The 18576-nt window shown below is 36.2% G+C and overlaps 2 protein-coding genes across 5 annotated transcripts in view; both read right to left on the reverse strand.

Moving 5' to 3' along the window:
• Positions 1-14771, reverse strand: part of LOC129374465 (uncharacterized) — a 37662-nt gene extending 22891 nt beyond the window's left edge. For both annotated transcript variants that reach the window (XM_055052913.1, XM_055052909.1), the window contains exon 1: positions 14715-14771. The gene's annotated coding sequence lies outside the window, so the exon portion shown is untranslated. The remainder of the gene's footprint in view (positions 1-14714) is intronic.
• Positions 7436-16464, reverse strand: LOC129374464 (heat shock 70 kDa protein 12A-like). 3 transcript variants are annotated; one of them, XM_055052907.1, is made up of 9 exons: positions 16233-16464; positions 13855-13956; positions 13646-13771; positions 12146-12262; positions 10689-10736; positions 9471-9798; positions 9059-9283; positions 8780-8951; positions 7436-8690 (listed from the first exon to the last, which is right to left on the reverse strand). In XM_055052907.1, exons 2-9 carry the CDS (start codon positions 13917-13919, stop codon positions 7663-7665), a joined length of 2109 nt encoding a protein of 702 aa, XP_054908882.1. In that variant the 5' UTR covers positions 13920-13956; positions 16233-16464; the 3' UTR covers positions 7436-7662. The 3 variants fall into 3 exon arrangements, with proteins under 3 accessions (XP_054908882.1, XP_054908881.1, XP_054908883.1); XM_055052906.1 differs by having other exon boundaries at positions 13855-13962; XM_055052908.1 differs by lacking the exons at positions 10689-10736; positions 16233-16464 and having other exon boundaries at positions 13855-14721.
• Positions 16465-18576: the final 2112 nt, after the last annotated feature.

An 18576-nucleotide genomic window follows, 5' to 3' on the forward strand; every position in this document is an offset into this window, starting at 1 on the left:
GCTTGCTTTATTGGGTAACTTGTTTGGACAGATGAACTCATGTCATCTGTTCATCTGTCAGGTCAAAAGGTTTTAGAGGTCTTGTCCTGATGTCTGTGCTAATGTCTCAGGGTTGCTCAACGTTCCTCCCATGTCTCTGACACATTTAAGTTGTTCAACAATCATGTCCTAATAAGGTCTTGGTCATGTTTACTTTCCCGTTAGTCCTCATTTTACCCCTAACCTTTCACCTACTATCTACCTCCAACACATCATCAGTGATCTTTAATAGCAGTTTTACACCATTTCAAGTTCAATGTTAGAATCACATTCATAAACCTTTTAGTTTCTCTGAATTAGCATTAATTTATAATTTTATAACAACAACTTATTACTCTTTTATTATTATTTGATACCAAAGTTACAGTTACTTGTTTTACTTGTAAGTTTTTCCAAGTGTAAGTAACTATTGTTATAAGTAAACCAATATTAATATCAGTACTTTACTTTAAATCTTTACTAATTACTCAAAATGTTTAGATTTCATCCTTTAAAACTTTTATGCTTTTAAATAAGGACTGGTCTCAGCTATTTTTATACAGCTGCAAGCTGGAAACTTACTTCCTCTTTTTTCAGGAAACCTGCTCTTCCTGTCTCATCTCTCTCTCTGACTATGATTTCTTATGTTTAGACAAAAAAATAACTATAATTAAAGCTCAATTTACAGGAGACAAAAACAACACACACAACCAGATTTATTTTATTGCAGTCTGGGTCTACTGTTGGATCTAGATGTGATTTGTGACTTATTTTAAAGGTAACTTTATTTGTTGTTACTGTTAACTAAAATCTCCAGCATGGGGAAGTGGGATGATCTCGGATTTTCTTGACAGGGAGTATTATAAGTCTGTTACTGTTCTCAATTATGATAATTTTTTTTAAAAGATATTGGAAAAGAAATGTGATGTTCACTTTTTGCAGATGATGAAGCCGTTTGGAAAAGAGGGAAAAATGTAGGTTTCATTGTTAAAAAATTACAAGACGTTATTGAAATAGAGAGATAGGCATTGCAATGGGGATTTAAGTTTTCAGTTGAAAAAGCAAAAGTAATGATATTTACTCAGAAAAAAATAAACAAGGAAGTAAAATTAGAATTATAAAACCAAGAATTAGAGCAAGTAAAGTGTGTAAAATTTTTAGGATTATGGTTTGATGAAAAACTAACATGGAATGTAAATATTCAAAAAGTTGTAGATAAATGTAAGAAAATCTTAAATATTTTGAGATGCTTGGCTGGCAGTGACTGGGGAGCAGATAGGCAATCATTAAAACAGATTTTATAGATATGATAAGAGCTAACTTAGACTTTGGTTGTGTTTTTTACGGTTCGGCAGCTAAAATACATCTGATTAAATTAGACATTATACAACATCAGGCATTGAGATTATGTACAGGAGCATTTAAAACCACACCAAGAGCAGCAATGGAAATAGAAATGGGAGAAATACAACACCAATATCAGTAATACCACCATGGATTCTATCAAAGCAACAGTAGATATGTCAAAAGTGGAAAAGAAACAAGATAAATCTTTCATCATTGATAGTTATTCAGTACAGGTACAATTAAACAATTATTATCATTATGTTCAAATTCATACAGATGCATCAAAAATAACTGGAAAAGTAGGAATAGCTTTTGTAGTACCAGAATTCAATATAAAATAAGAAAACAATTACAGACGGATTATCAGTGTACACAGGAGAAATGATGGCAATATTATTATCTTTACAATGAGTAGAAGAGATAAAACCGTTAAAAACAATAATTTGTTCAGATTCAAGCTCTGCATTATTAAGCTTAAAATATAATCAATCAGATAGTAGGACGGACATTTTATTAGAAATATTTCATACATTATTCAGAATACAAAATATGGGTTTGATAGTTATATTTGTATGGGTTCCAGCACATATTGGAATAGAAGGAAACGAGAGGGCAGATAAATTAGCAAAAGAGCAATTCAAAATCCTATTAGTATCACAGTTAGAACAAGTAAAGCTGAAGGAAAGAGTGTGATTAAGGAAAACGGATAGAAAAGTGGCAAAAAGGTGGGATAGAGTAAAAACAGGAAGATAGAAAGGAGGAAGCAGTGATAACAAGGGGTAAGATTTGAGCATACAGGACTTAATTATACACTTTTTAGAATTCAAAAGCATACTACTGGTAAATGTGATTATTGTGGAAAATATGAAACAATAGAACATGTTATATTAGAATGTCATAAATATGAAAGAGAGAGAAGATATATGAGGAAAGAGTTTGAAAGTATTAACGAAAAAAATATTTAGTAGATATTTTGAGAAAGAATTTGGGGAGGAAACATACATAAATAGTTATTAGATTTTTAAAGAAAATTAAGTTATTTAATAGAATTTTATTATAGTAGGCATGTTTGTAAATGTGTGTATGATAGATGGGTAGAATATAAATGTATATATAAGTATGTAAATTCTACAAAATAGTTTTCTGTCAGTAACAATATGTGGTTTTTACAGAGTGGCAGGAGAAGTTGCTGTGTCAATCAAAACAGGAAAAACAATGAGCCTCAACAATCCTGTTAATAAGAACAGACTGAAGGAAATGTATGAAGAACTGAGGAGTGACTGGCCAAAAATAAAAAAAAAAAACTTAAAGTTCAACAAGAAACATTCAGATTCTGTGAAAGAACTGATTCTGGTAGTTATGTTGGATTTCCTTCTTGCACGTCTGAAACAAACTAATGTTACTGTTTCTCCCATTATTGTTCCTGTTTGTCTCCATTTTTTCCTATAATGCCAGAAAGAGTTTCGGGACGCAAAGATTGACATGAGAAACAGAAGAATTATGATCGATAAAGTGTTTGAAAAAGGGAAGAATGATGGAGGAACCCCACAAAAGGTAATATGTTCTTTAAAGTCATGTCTTGTGGTCCAGTTGTGTGTCTGAACTCAGGTTTGTTCCTTCAGGTTGATCAGTACCGAAAGCTAACAGTTCAGAACCTGCAGATGACTCTCTACAGCCAGAAACAAGATGCTGGTTCACAGGTGGGCTTGACTTATCCAAAAATACTTACCATTCATAAATTAACACAGCAAACTAACACTTTTATTTATTTATTGTCAACAGAAACCTTTCTTGAAAATGAAGCAGAAAATCCTCAGGATGTGTTGAAGTATTTGGGTTCTGAATGTTACTGGCTTGGTTGCCTGATGGCGTTGAACAACCCGCCTCTTCAGCTTGACTGAGAGAATCATCCTCCATCGATGGATAGATGGGACGTTTTCCCCCGAAATATCAAAACTGTTTCTGACAATGAGTGAAATTAAATGAATCAAGAAACAATATCGCTTCTTACATCTTTGAATCTGTAAAAAATGAAAGTGTGACAGCTTTAATATCTACTTCAATAATGTCTTGTAATTTTTTAACAATGAAACCTACATTTAGAGACTTAGACTTAGACTTAGACTTGACTTTATTGATCCCTTGGGAAGACTCCCTCAGGAAATTATAGTTACCAGCAGCTCACAGGCAAAAATGTGGCACACAGTAAGCATACACAAAAGAATACAAAAAAATACAAATTAAATACAAGGTACACAGTAAATATAATAAGAATATAATACAAAACAAAGAGTATAAATACAACACAAAAGGAAATTATAGCAATTTGGTGGATAGATTGACCAGTGATATGGTATTGCACTGTATGGTTTGGCCTGATAAATATGGAGTTCACATTTGTAGAAAAAAAACTACTCCTTCTTCCCTCTTCCCTGTGTCACCTCCGACCCCCCAGTGAGGAGTTGTACAGTCTGAAGGCGTGGGGGACAAAGGAGTTCTTGAATCTATTGGTCCGGCACTTGAGAAGCAGCAGTCTCTCACTGAACCGGCTCCTCTGGCTGCTGATGACGGCGTGTAGAGGGTGGCTGCTATCGTCCATGATGTCCAGCAGTTTGTTCAGTGTCCTCGCCTCTGCCACCGTCACCAGAGAGTCCAGCTTCATGCCGACCACAGAGCCGGCACGCCTGATCAGTTTGTCCAGTCTGGACGTGTCCTTCTTGGATGTGATGCCTCCCCAGCACACCACGGTGTAGAAGAGGACACTGGCGATCACTGACTGGTAGAACATCCACAGCAGTTTGCTGCAGATGTTAAAGGACCGCAGTCTCCTCAGGAAGTACATCCTGCTCTGCACCTTCCCGTACAGGTGGCTGGTGTGTTTTGACCAATCCAGTTTACTGTCCAGCCACAGCCCGAGGTACTTGTAGGAGTCCACGACCTCAACCTCCGTTCCCTCTAGTACGACTGGTCTCGGCTTTGGTCTGGACCTCCCAAAGTCTATAACCAGCTCCTTCGTCTTAGAGGTGTTGAGTTCCAGAGAGCAAAGTCCCTCACCAGACAGCGATACTCCTCCTCTCTGTCGTCCCTGATACATCCGACTATGGTCGGAGCTGTGTCACATACAGAAGTATGCTGATGACACAGCTCCGAGTTGTAGTGGAAGTCAGAGGAGTACAGGGTGAAGAGAAGAGGGGCCAGCACTGTGCCCTGAGGGGCTCCTGTGCTGCTGACCACAGTGTCAGACACGGTGTCCTTCAGCCTGACATACTGCGGCCTGTTGGTGAGGTAACTATGGATCCAGATGACCAGGTGCGGGTCCACTCCCATGCTGTTTAGTTGGTCCTGGAGCAGAAGGGGCTGGATTGTATTAAAGGCACTGGAGAAGTCCAAGAAAAGGATCCTCACTGTGCCACTGCCCTTATCCAGGTGGGAGTGGGCCCGGTGCAGCAGGTAGAGGATGGCATCCTCCACACCAACATCTGCCTGGTAGGCGAATTGCAGGAGGTCCTGAGCATGTTCCACCTGAGGTCTGAGGAGGCCGAGGAAGAGCCGCTCCAACGTCTTCATCAGGTGTGAAGTGAGTGCCACGGGCCGAAAGTCATTCAGCTCGCTGGGCCTGTTCTTCTTGGGCACTGGGACGATGCAGGATGTCTTCCAGAGGGTGGGCACTTCCCTTAGCTGCAGGCTGAGGTTGAAGATCTGCTGTAGTGGCTCTCCCAGTTCAGCAGCGCAGGTCTTCAGCAGCCTTGGACACACCTGGTCCGGCCCTGCTGCTTTCCTGGGCTTGAGCTTCCTCAGCTGTTCTCTGACCTGGTCTGGGTGATGTGGGGTGGAGGTTGTGCTGAGGTGTGTGGGTTGTCAGTGTTTTTTTGTCTGTGGGGTGGTGTGTGGTAAGGAGCAGAGGTGGCTGCAGTGAGAGAGAGGGTTGGGGGGGCACAGACTGGTTGAACCTGTTGAAGAAGTTGTTCAGTTCGTTTGCCCTCTCCATTGTTCCCTCAACGACTCTGGTCTTTGTGTTGAGGCCAATGATGGTCCTCACACCTTCCCAGACCTCCCTCATGTTGTTCTCTCTCAGCTTCTGCTCCACCTTTCTCCTGTAGCTGTCTTTTGCTTCCCTCACACACTGCTTCACCTCCTGCTGTGCTGCCTTCATGGCCTCCCTGTCTCCTCTCCTGAAGGCAACCTTCTTCTTGTTGAGGACAGTTTTGACTTCCCGCGTTACCCAAGGCTTGTTATTAGGGTAACAGCGGACAGTCTTAGCAGGGGATACCACATCTGCGCAGAAGTTCAGATAGTCCGTCAGGCAGTGTGTCAGCCCCTCTATGTCCTCGCCATGCGGGCTGAACAGTACATCCCAGTCCGTCGTGTTTAGAACAGTCCTCAGAGCACTCTCCATCTCAGGGGACCACCTCCTGATGGAGCGAGCTGTTGTAGGCTGCTTTTGGACCAGGGGGTGTACAGTGGCTGTAGGTGAACGATGTTGTGATCTGACTTCCCTAGTGGGGGGAGGGGTGTTGCTCTGTATGCATCCCTCACATTAGCATACAGGAGGTCGATTATCCTGTTATTCCTGGTGGGGCAGTCAACAGCTTGGTGGAAAGTGGCCAAAGTAGAGTCCAAGGTCACATGGTTGAAGTCCCCAGAGATTATAATAACCTCTTTTCCAAACCGCTCTATCATCTGCAAAAAGTGAACATCCAATTTCTTTTCCAATACCTTTAAAAAAGTAATTTATCATAATTGAGAACAGTAACAGACTTATTATATTCCCCTGTGGAGTTCCATTTTCTACTGTATATACTCCTGATATTACTTCACCAATTCTGACTTGTATTTTTCTATTTATTAAAAAGTCTTTAATCCATTTAAATATCTTTCCTTTAATGCCCACATATATAATTTCATTAATAATTCCTCAACCCACATCATGTCAGATGCTTTTCCTATATCAAAAAATACTGCCACCACACTTTCTTTATTTACTTGCGCTCTTCTAATTTCATGCTCTAAACATAGCATTGGGTCATTAGTACTCCTCCCTTTTCGAAAACCACTTTGATATTTTGATATATGTCCTTTACTATTTAAATAATATACTATAGTATTGTTAATCATTTTTTCCATTATTTTACATAGGTTTGACATCAAAGATATTGGTCTATAATTTTCTGGTTTTGAATGATCTTTTCCTGGTTTAACTATTGGTACTATAATTCAATCAAATCAATCAAATTTTATTTATATAGCACATTTCAGCAACAAGGCATTTTCAAAGTGCTTTACATCATAAACACAAAGTCATGCAACGTAGAATAAACCTTTTTAATTTTGTTGAAAACAGATGTTTGTGATTATTGTTTTTAAAAGCTCAATAAAACCTAATAAGTTTGCTTAGTTGTATTTTTTAATTTTCATACCTTTCATACATAAATGTAAAACAGTTTGGCTATTGTATTTATTTTATGTATTCATCTGAGTTTCCTGTGAACCTGAACATGTTTTTCTCTGCTACTCTTGGTTTCCTCCATTGTCCAGCATCTTATACTGTAGTTTGACTTAGAGAAGGTTTTATTTTAATTGAATGGCTGTTTTATATAAATCTGTGCTACTGCTGAATTACAAACAGGCCAGGAGTTAATGGTTTTATTCTCAAAGTATTGAAAAAACATCTAAGTAACCTCAATAAATCTGATTTATTGTCTATAGGATGTAAATTCTAGAAATTAAACATGGTTAGATACTTTCTATGTGTTTTGCAAAATGTTGAATTCTGAAAAACAAAGGCAAAACAAAAGTTTGAGTGGACTTTTGGTGAAAAGAAAAAAAACATATTCAATGGGTTTTAACTTTACTTTTATTGTTTATTTACAGTTTTCAACAGTGTTTTCTATCTATCTAATTATACTAACAGTAACTAGATTTCAAATAAAGAGCAAATAAATTAAATAAAAATGTATTACAGGGCTTTCTCATGTTTTTATGATTTTATATGATTATATTGTATTATATTGTTCCCTCAAAATGGTTGATGCAAATATAATATTTAAACACATGAACATTAAGGTTTAGATGTAGAAACACAATTAGTTTATTGCAAGACTTGCAGATATACAGAGATCAAAGGTCAGTATCACAGATGATTTTTACATTTATTTGTTTTAAAGTATAATTAATGTTACAATTCATTGTTTCTCTATTACACTGTTTTACAGTTTGTTTCCTGTCTGGACAAACAGCAGTGAATTACCATGAAAGCCACCAGATGTTCTTGTGACTTTATGAGGAGGTCAAAGCCTTTCACCGCCTCATAAAGTCGAGTTTGATAGATTTAGTTGAACCTGAATCGATGTCTGTGGCCGTTGCTTTCATTTCTGTGAAGCCAAAGTTGATATTCAGTTTGACTTCACGGTTCATGCCACGTTCAGTGTTTGGTGAGTCAAGTACAAACCCACCAATTTTCTTCACTCCCTCCTCATCTACATACTTTGGACTTTTATGTTGTGTGCGATAAAAATAATAACTAATGGTTGTTTGTGTAGAGCTTGTTGGATACAAGCTAAAGCTTTTGATTTGGTTCCAGCCAACATCCTCATCAATTTCTACAAGTTTCATGAAAATATCGTCACACCACACACCATCTTGGTTTGTGTATTTCTTGTCTGCTCTGTGTTTTGATGCATCAAACCTTTCAGCTACAGAAAGCCCATAAGTGAAGGCACTTTTTCTGGATGTTATAACTGCTGGGTTTCTCCCAAACATCATGGCTCCTTTCAGGATTGCTTCCTGTGGCCTAAATGGACACAGAACTTCACATTTACCAATGTACTCTTCAGTAATGTGTCTCTGTAGAATCTGGCTGTCAGCGTAACCCCCGACTAACAGAATGTACCCAATTCTGTAACCTCTTCTTACAATATCGTCTAGACTCTTTACGATCCCCTGCAGACTCTCGTCAAAGAACGATCTTAGTTTTTTTTTAGAGATTTTGATCGACCCTTTGTCCCAGGAAGCTCCTTGAACTCCTTCCAGGAACTTTCCAATCTTCTTTTTATCCTGAGCCAATCTTCCCAGGTTAAGTGATAAGGTGATTTCCATATCTTTATCCCCCTTTTTGAAAAGTGTGAAGTCAGACATTATTTTCTGAACTTCTCCAGGATAGTTTTGTTCATATTTGTCCCAGACTCCATCACAGAATATTTCTCTCAGGAACTGTTTAAATTTTCTGTCCACATTTTGTCCTCCCAGGTCGTTTCCAGAGGCCTTGTGCAGCTCCTTTAGGGCTCCTCCTTCCAGGACTTCATGAACAGTGATGTCAATGGTTCCACCTGCATTAAAACAGGAAATTTTACAATTTTAATGTAAATTCTGTATTTATACGAACATTCAGTCATAAAAACAGAGGTAAGAGCATAACCTCCACAATCAACGACGATGTACTGAGTTCCTGGAGACTGGTCCAGGGTGTTTCTGCTGGTGTTCTGTGTGATGAAACCTTCAGCTGGAAGCTTTTTACACCAGACTGAAGCAGCTTCTGGTTCCAGTGCAAAGACCAGTTTATTTTCATTTCCCTCTGACACAATGCCTGCCTGCAATCAATAACATGACCGTCTCTTTTAGAATAAGCAAAGACAAAAGATTCAGATGAACATAACCAAATTTTGATTCTGTGTTCAGTGAAATACTTTAATGTTACCTGCATTGCAGCTTCTCTCATGAACTGTTTAGCTGAAGGATCCCAGATGGCAGGAACCGTCAGGACCCAGTTGAAGTCAGAGGCAATGAACTTTTTACCTCTTGTATTGGAGTTGATGGTTTCCAAAGCATCATCCTTCAGGAATCTCAGAGCTTCTGCAAAAACCTTCAGTGCCTTCATTGACTTCCCATTGGCTGCTTTGATCATCAGATCTCTGTTGATTTCCTACAGCATTGTGATTATAATGAGTGTCTGTGTTTCAAACTCAACGCTTGTCAAGGTTATGAAAATAAAATGTAAATCAAACACAAATTCTGCCTACAGTCATATGTTCAGGGAATAAATGACAATATTCCCTGAATAATTTTATTTGAACTCATTTACCTCAAATGATTAGTTGAATTTTACTCACTTTGCCATAGAGCGCCATCTTGAAGCAGTCAAAGAACAACATGTCTTTTGCTTCTTGGCCCTTTTTTGAAAGGTAATCTTTCTTGGCTACGTAACCAAAGCTCACAAACTCTTGTTGTTTATCAAAAAGGATGCAGGTCGGAGTCTTCGGGGTTTCCAGGCCAACTTCTTTACCCCAGAACTTCAAATGAGGATCAATTTCATCTTCGCTGTTGGTTCTACTGAAGGCATACCCGCTGTATGCAGTCCCAAAGTCTATAGCTATGATGAAAGAGTCTCCCATTGTAGGAACAGCTTCAGCTGGTTGTGTTGAGGGTCCAACTAAAATGCTGAAGCAGATTCAGAGTACATTAAGATAATTTACTTGGGAAGAGCTGAAGGAACAGAGTTATTTATCTTCAGGTGTTTCATCAGCTCACAGTCATTGAAAATGAAAGAAGTAAAATGAGCAGCTCATTCAGATTTATTGCAATAGTAAAACACTGACATCAGTAAATTGTCAGACAATTTCATTTATTAATTCATTAATTATTACTCCATTCACTTTTAATATAAAGTTAGATTTGTTTATATTGTACTGAGTCTTCAAATATATTTGATGATTACAGTATTTGACAAAATGTAATACTTATTGCTTGCTCTATAATTGATTGCTTAATTATTATGATTTTATCACTTAAAGTGCTAGTATGAAACAATTGATCACCACCCTGATCTATTAGTGCTCAGATCAGTTGGTTCTGGTACATCTTAGCCTCTATTTAACCCCAATCCTGAACGTTTCATCAACTTGCCCACTACAAAATGGAGGATCTGAACATCCAGCATCTATAATGCAGTGTGTTTGCTCACATCTGGACAATAACACTAGAATGCTGTTTGTAGGCTTCAGTTCTGCTTTTAATAATTAATCTCTTTAAACTAATTACTAAACTGACGGAGCTCTAATCTGTAGCTGACTATTGGACTTTCTGACCAGCAGGTTCCATCATATTTCATTAAACATCACAGCTTCTTAACCACAATTATAATTACTGGTGTACCACAAGGCTGTGTAATGAGTCACTGTTGCTGTGAATGTGATTTATTTATTTATTTTTTTACCTTTGGTGGATCAAGAAAATTTGTAGTTAGACTGAGGTAAACAAATTGAGCTGAACAGAAGAAAAAAAAATATGTAGATCTATTTTAAAATGTTTCAGATGTTTTTGAACTCTACCTTTGATTCAGTTTCTCATGTTCATCTTTTTTTTTTGTCAGAACAAATCTGTCAACAACAAAGACAGCAGAAAAAAGTTTGCACTGTTTGAGCAAGGCAGAATGAGATGCTCATAATTTCAGGCTGAGCAAGACAGCGGGTCTTCTGGATTAAGCTTGTAGAATATTTTACAGATTATTTGCATTGCATGTTATTGAGGTACTACTACTACAATATAGTAGTAGACTTCTGGACTCTTCAGGGGCTCCCACCTACATAGACCAGGTTGAAATAACAAGTAACTCAGATGCAAACTCATGTAACAAACATTAGAAATAAATAAAGTGCAATAAATTTGATAATACCTAGTTTCAAATGTGGAACTAATTATTACAGAAAAGATAAAAACAGAAATAGTTGAAAATTTAAAACATGGGACAGTTTGAAGCACTTCTCCTTCAGTTCTCACTTTCAGTTCCCCAAAGAAAAGAGCATCAATAAGTAGGAACCAAGTCAATGAGACACTTTTAAACCAGGCTGATTTATCGGCCAGCCAATTTAAAGATGCCAATTTCCTTCATTTCTTAAGCTTTTATGTGCTTAAAATTAAAAAAGATCAGTGATCAGCCAATACTCACATTTGAAGCCAATCTTATCTCCCGATTATATCTACCTTGGCAGAGGTCTAAAAATCTCAGCACTGAGAGCAGAAGAAGACAGTGACTGACAGACCGGCCCAGCAGGTCATGTCTGCATATTTGCGATTAATAATAATCACCCTACTGTTATCAACCAGCTACTTTTTGCTATATGTAACAACCTTTCATGGTATTGGCCAAAATTGAAATTGGCAGGTCAGGATTTTTAAAGATCGGTGCAGCTCTAATTTAAACCAGAGTCATCCAGTGGATGCAGAGCCTCACATTCAGGAAAAGCATGTCAGCTTTAGAATACAATTAGCTTTAGCATGCTGTGGTCAGTGGTGGGAAGTGGCTGCAGCTAGAAACTCATCTCAAAGTTCAGTGTTGGAGTCAAGGACTGGTGACAGCTGGTTGGAGCAGCGATACATCCAACATCATTATAGTCTAGTACAGGTAGAAAGCAGCTGCGATCAGAAGCTTCCAACTTCTGAGGAAGAAACGTCACTAGTTTCTGTTGTAAAAACAAGTTTTACTCAGAAAACTGAAGCTAGACACAACCTTCAGAATTTAACCTTTGATGGTATTAGCTGAAATTCTCTGAACAGAATAAAAAAAAATATGTGTTCTTTTTTGTTTTGTCTCTCTGGATCAAGTACGCTGAGTATTTAAAGTCCTCTACTTTATTTAATTTTGGTCCAAAGCAGAGAATAGAGATTCAAATGATTGAGTGTGAACAGCAGTAAATTACAGAATCATCTGTATAAATATGGTAGAAAACATTTGACAAGTTTGTGATCAGATTGGAAATGTTGTTTATTATGACTGGTGTTAACTTACTCTCTGACTAGACGATCACCAGGAAGGTTCCAGCTGTTTTCTTTGTGTCTCATGAACCTGTTACTCTTGAACAAATCGCTGAGTTCAGATTTGGAAGAGTCTGATTCTTCTGAGAGCCTAAACATGAAAACAAGATGTTATTTACAGTCATTTTTTTTTTTACATATATAGTTAAAAAACTATTTACAAAGAACTTGTTCTGTAAAAAAAGTGTTCTGCATATTCTGCAATATATTTTTTTAAACATGGTGGTTGTGACCTCATAAAAAAGCTTCTGCATGTAGATCCGTAACCCTTAGATCTACCTGCAGGACAGGCAGAGAAAGACTGAGCTGACTGACCACATTTTTCTGAGAAACATCCATTTTCAATCAAAATGTATTTTTAAAACAAAACCAAAGTTAAATTCACAAATATAAAGCAGAACAAGATAGGAGAGGAAGAAAATGATTAAGAGTTGATAAAGAAACTCTGTTAAACTCTGTTTTCTTACTGAACATACATTTCACCATTTTAAATATTTTTTGATCTGTTTAATGTCATAGACTAGATCTATCCTGTCATTTAGTCTACTTTCAAAAACACAAGTTTGTATTTGCTGTCATTTCACTGAAACCAATGTATCTACTCATCTACCTCATTTTTATACAAAATATATTTTTTTAACTCTTCAAGACCACTAAATAAAAAAAAGAGGCATACAACTCCTGAAATTTTAATTTAATTTATAAATTAAAGCAGTTATAGACTATTTACACAAATAACCACGTTTTTAGTTCATTTTTATTATTCATCTGTATTGTTCTGATTGTCTTTCATGTTGTAACACTTCCTGTGGGTCAGGGAGAAACACAATTTTCATTTTAATCTGTTTTTGTATATTTGGCAGAATTAATAAATCTGGCTTGACCCAGGATGTACCAGAAGAGCCCAGAACAACATTCAAAGTTCTGCAAATCTCTCTGTGTCAGTTAGGGTCAAAGGTCATAATCAACTCTATGAGAGAGAAATGGCCTCCAGTGGGGAGAATTCCCCATTGCTGACCCAAAAGAACATAAAGACCCGTCTCAGATTGACCCAAAAAACATTTCTTGTTTTTTTGGGAAATATTTTGTGGAATGAAGAGAAACAAGTGGAACATTTTAGGAATGTTTATAGCTTTTTACATCTGAACTAAATCTGATCTTTGATTTTAGAAACTGACCATCAGACCAGCAGACAAACAGTATGATGGTGTGGAGTTGCTTTGCTGCTCCAGAGCCTGAATAACTTTCTGTGACTAATGAAATCATAAATTCTGCTATTTAGCAGATATTTCTGAAAAAAAATAGCGACCTTCAGGTCAAGGTCACTTGGTTCTGCAGAAGGACAACGATCCTAAACACTCCAACTTGAGTTTCTAATCAGAATGTAAATGTATACTCCTTTAAAAATTTACTCAACACATGTTGAATAAAACATTACAAACTGACTCAGTCACAAGATTTAGATCCAACTCACCTCTCAGCAGCTGACGGTCGGTCTGATCTAAAGTCAACCTCAAAATCTTTTGAGATGTTGCTCCGGAAGGACAGACTGCTGTAACCAGATTCTGCATCAGATTCTGGTGCTTCTCCTGAATATTCCCTATGATTAAAGATGGCTTAGTGATTTCAGTGTCGAGTTCTGACAACACTAACATCCTGGAGAGCTAGAGATGCTGATCTTACCTCTGATAGCTGAAGTTCATATCAGTTGGATGAACGGCAGCTTTTCTGCCTCTGCCCCTCTCCATGCTGCTCAGTTCACAACATCTGACCCACAAGTTCTACCTTCATCTGAGGAAGAAACATTCATTATTATCTAAATGTTTATCATTATTAACATTGGCACTGTGTTAACATCAGGTGATGATCTGATTGGTTTTTCTTTGCTTCATATCAGTTAAATATGTAAACAAGTTGCTGCACCTCTACTAATAGTCCACTAGATGGAGCCATGCGGCTGAATTCAACATAAGAAATCAATATTTTACAAATTTTAAAAAACATGTAACATAAGTTTTGTTCAATAAACGGATTGAACCCGAACAAAGTCAGTCAATGTTTAAAAATGTTTTGAAAGCAATTTTAAGATTATCTAACATTGATTCAAATGAAATCTATTATAGTCTCTGAAGACATAAACAAAAAGATTTATTCATAGAATTACAATTTACTAAACTTGATAATTATGATGGCTTTTGAATGAATTTAATATTCATTGCTTGTTTCATAATTGATGACTAAATTATATATATTTTTTTGTTGTAAAGAGCTTTGAACATCATAAAAAAATATTTTATATTTAAACAATTTGTGAAAAAAACAGTGATGGAGTTTTCATGCAATTATTACAGAAGAACTATTAAAAAACAAAAACAAAGTGTACATCAAGGAACAACAGTTCAAAAACAAAATGCAAGATTTACAGTTAAAGGTTACACTTGATGAGATAATGAAAAACATTTTAATCAAAGATAAAGGGATAAAGGGAGATAATGTCATGAGGTGGTGTGGTGGAGATGGTGAGGCAGACGCTGGAGGCTCACGTAAGATGAGTGATGAAGATTTAATGCAACAATAGTCCAAAAAATGCAGTCAAAAAGTCCGCGGCCAGGCAGCACGGCTGAGTGGAAGCCAGGGCTCACACCGGCAGCAACTGGTCAAACAGGCGAACACAAATGACAGCAACCAAGTGCGACAAACTGACGACAAGGACTCAACGAGGAACAAAGGACACAGAAGGGATTAAATACACTGAGGGTAATCAAGGGAACAAGACACAACTGGGAGCAATGAAGGGGAAGACAGGACAACGAGGAGAACTCAGGACACAGAAAATTCAAATAAACACAACAGAAAACACGGAACATGACAGATAAATTGTTTTAGAACCACTACAATTATACCAAGTAAATGCTGGCAAAAACAATTTAGAGTAAAAGCATGTGATCTCTTTGTAGGATTCAATTAGAAAATTCTGTTTTGATTTAAAAAAAGTTATAGATAATATAATATAATGTTATAATGTTATATATTTGGAGTTTGCAAACTATTTGTGAACAAAAAGATATATAAAAATTATAATGTTCAACATGTGTTCACATTCACAAATTTTTATATAAAAAAATATGATTGAGTTTAATAAGTATAAGAGTTTTGGCAGCACAGAAAAATAGACTCATCATTCCAAACCTTTCTGGATATTTCACAACTAAAAAATAAGTGTGAAGTTAATTCTTGGTTGTTGTTTTTTTGTTACAATTCAAAAAGAACTGATGTTTGTGTTTTACATTTTTTTGTTTGTTTTATTTCTTGCATGAGAGCTTGGGTAGAGGTTTTCTAAATTCATTTTAACTCAGGTGATTATTTTGTTTTTACAAGATAACTTGTTAACTTGACTGACTGATCTTTTTTAAATTATATGGAACAAGCAGGAAAACTAAAAGCAAACCCTTATAATATACTGCCAGTACAATAGAAATGATTAACAATGTGGTTATGTCTCTTTCAAACCAATTATTGAATAATACAGATTACTTTAATTTAAATATCACAGTTATTCCAGAGAAGATACTTGTGGGGTAAAAATATATGGATAGAAGCTAACATCCAAGCTGAAAGGTTTTCTGATTAAATCTGGATGATTTGATTACAGTATCCATGTTATTTATACATTTATGTACTGTAAAGTATGCCTTGATGTAATTGGTTCTGCATAGTTCAAGTAGTACTTTGAGTAAAAGTACTACTTGAATACTTTAATAAGATACTGTTTTTTATATATACCGGTAGTATAATAAGTTTTAAGTTATAACTTTTAATCGTATCTTAACTTGTGAAGGAAGAAATTGCTCACGTTCGGGCCTATATGTTGTGTGCAGCATATTATAGACCTGTAAAGTCACTGATTTTTTATTTTCAGAGATTGTTAAAATGATCTACGATAATATTTTTTAAAAAGAGTCAGTAAATAATAAAAAAAAACTGGGTCAAAAGATACCTAGTGAAAATCATCTGCTGAAAGCTGATTTAATAAGAAAATGGATAAAAATGGAACACATTACCTTCAAATGAAGCTCACTTGGTAAAAATGTACCTGCGTCACAACCAGGGAGAAGAAAAGTTGGGCAGAATAAGGAAACTCAACACCAATGAGGGTTTGTTTAGCTCCGCCTCTAAATGCTAAGCATGTATACTTGAAGAATAACTAAAGTGCCTCAAAAAAGTTGCCAATTCAAGTTCAGAACTTGAATTAATTTGAATATGTTGCTATACACTAAGAATCTTAAATGACCAACTCTCTCTGATATGGGTTGATTAGGATTGATCTGCAAGGCAGATGTGCAAAAGAATCATATCATAAACTTAAAAAAATTGGTTTGACTCACTTATAAAGCAATCAACACACAAATTAAGACATTCTGTAAAAGTGATCAATAGTTAATATCTCCAAGGTCTCTGTAACTGATGTTGACCTTTCTGAACTTTTTCTGTTATCTTTTAAAGCTCCAGTTTCATTGACTCACTTAGCTTGAGAGATATGAGAGTTCACATAGTTACCAGTAACTTTAACCAGTTATACATGTTCTGTTCCACTTTATCATGTAACTCAGTAAATTAGGTGGTATCTAATTGTTGTTCTAACCTTTCAAATGCCATTGATTTCATCCTTTCATATAGATGAATTTGTGTCTGGTAGGAAGAAATGTTTACTTAGTAAGATGTGATAAGAAGGGATTGTCAAAAAACAAAGTCTGAACAAATTCCCTGTGACATCTGTAAAATATACTTTTACAGATATGATACACAACTGAAAAAAACAAGGGAAATCCTTCATTTTTGAAATCATTAACAAAACCAATTATAATTTTTGTGCTTCATTTGCCACAGTTGACAAATAAACAAACACGTTCTGTGTCAAAACTCCATCCAACCAGAACCTGCAATGAACCTGCTACTTTTTTTTCCTAAGAATTCTGTAAATTAGAACGCCAGTCCTATTAGAACTCTAGAACTGGGTCAGATTTTATATTACCATGTTTGACTGGTTTTAGTCTTACTAGAAGGTTAGATTTTAATAAGCCTTATTGTCTTTCTTCAGTCAAATAATATCTAGAGACAATCTAAAAATACTTCCTTGCAGAAATTTCCCTACACAAAAATTAGAGCAACTGTTCAAATCATAAAGTGATTGCTTACGGTTATTCCTGATGTGCCCTTTTGTACCACAAAAGTGTCACGTAACTGCACTGAAGTTTTCATATCAGATGACAATAAGAGTTTAAAACAGAAAACCGGTGATAAAAGTAATAATTTCCCAGCAGACTCATTTCTAAGAACATAAATCTTTGACGCAGAGCGCTGAAACACTGATAAGGATGACGATTGATTATTCCAGTAAATGGAATAAAGCTCTGATGACGTCTCTAACTGGTGTAATTAGATGGTCTGTGTTTAATATTGGCATTGTATTAAACATTATTTATCCACACTGACAGGCATACCAAAGTTACTTAGGTTAAGATAAGATAGTTATTTTTTCATCCGATGGGGAATTCAAATATTCCTTGGGATCCATGAAAGTTACACATGATCTAAGTGATCAAAATACAAACAATGAAAAGACATAGTGCAAAATGTCAGGTTTTGAGTCTAGTTTGAGTTTGACTAGAATTTGAAACAAAAAGTGAAAAAAAATATGGCTTTTAAATATAGTTGTAATCAGAAATAATAGAAATAATAATAATAATGAACTTCAAATGTGTTTTTATCAACAAACAATATTTTACCTTAATTAAGTCTTTGATCTGACTTGGTTTAAAGTGTATTGAAGTTAGATAATTTTTCTTTTGTTTCCAGTCATAAAAGCTCTTTGTAGAAATCTATCAATATTGGGTTACTAACTGTTTTTTTTTTTTAGGTTGATGGTTTTTTCTGTTTCAAGTGCAAGATCAACCTTGCCTGCAATTCTGTGAAAACAAATTCAACAGTTACTGTATCAAGCTCTATAGAAAAATGATTTTTGTTCACTATATACAGTGAAGAAAATAAGTATTTGAACATTCTGCGACATTGCATTTACTCCCTCTTAGTAATCATGGAGTGGTCTGAAATTTACATCTTAGGTGCATGTCTGCTGTGACAGACATGACCTAAAAAATCTGGAAATCACATTGTATAATTTTATATATATAAAAAAAATTTAAAATTCCCCTCACCCACCGCGAGTGGTTCTTATCCTCTGAGCTCGGGTCCTCTACCAGAGCCTGGGAGCTTGAGGGTTCTGCGCAGTATCTTGGCTGTGCCAAGGACTGCTGCACATTTCTGGACTGAGATGTCTGATGTTGTTCCTGGGATCTGTTGTAGCCACTGCTCCAGTTGGGGGTTACTGCCCCGAGGGCCCCGATG

The sequence above is a fragment of the Poeciliopsis prolifica genome, unplaced genomic scaffold (assembly GCF_027474105.1).
Source record: "Poeciliopsis prolifica strain line A6 unplaced genomic scaffold, Auburn_PproV2 SCAFFOLD036, whole genome shotgun sequence".
Classification (NCBI taxonomy): domain Eukaryota; kingdom Metazoa; phylum Chordata; class Actinopteri; order Cyprinodontiformes; family Poeciliidae; genus Poeciliopsis; species Poeciliopsis prolifica.

Coding starts and splice junctions, on each gene's coding strand:
- LOC129374464 (XM_055052907.1), bottom strand. CDS start 13,919: ATGGAGAGGGGCAGAGGCAGAAAAGCTGCCGTTCATCCAACTGATATG. Junction 9,799..10,688: donor CATGAGAAACTGAATCAAAG/GTAGAGTTCAAA, acceptor AATCTGCTTCAG/CATTTTAGTTGGACCCTCAA. Junction 8,691..8,779: donor CATCGTCGTTGATTGTGGAG/GTTATGCTCTTA, acceptor GTTTTAATGCAG/GTGGAACCATTGACATCACT.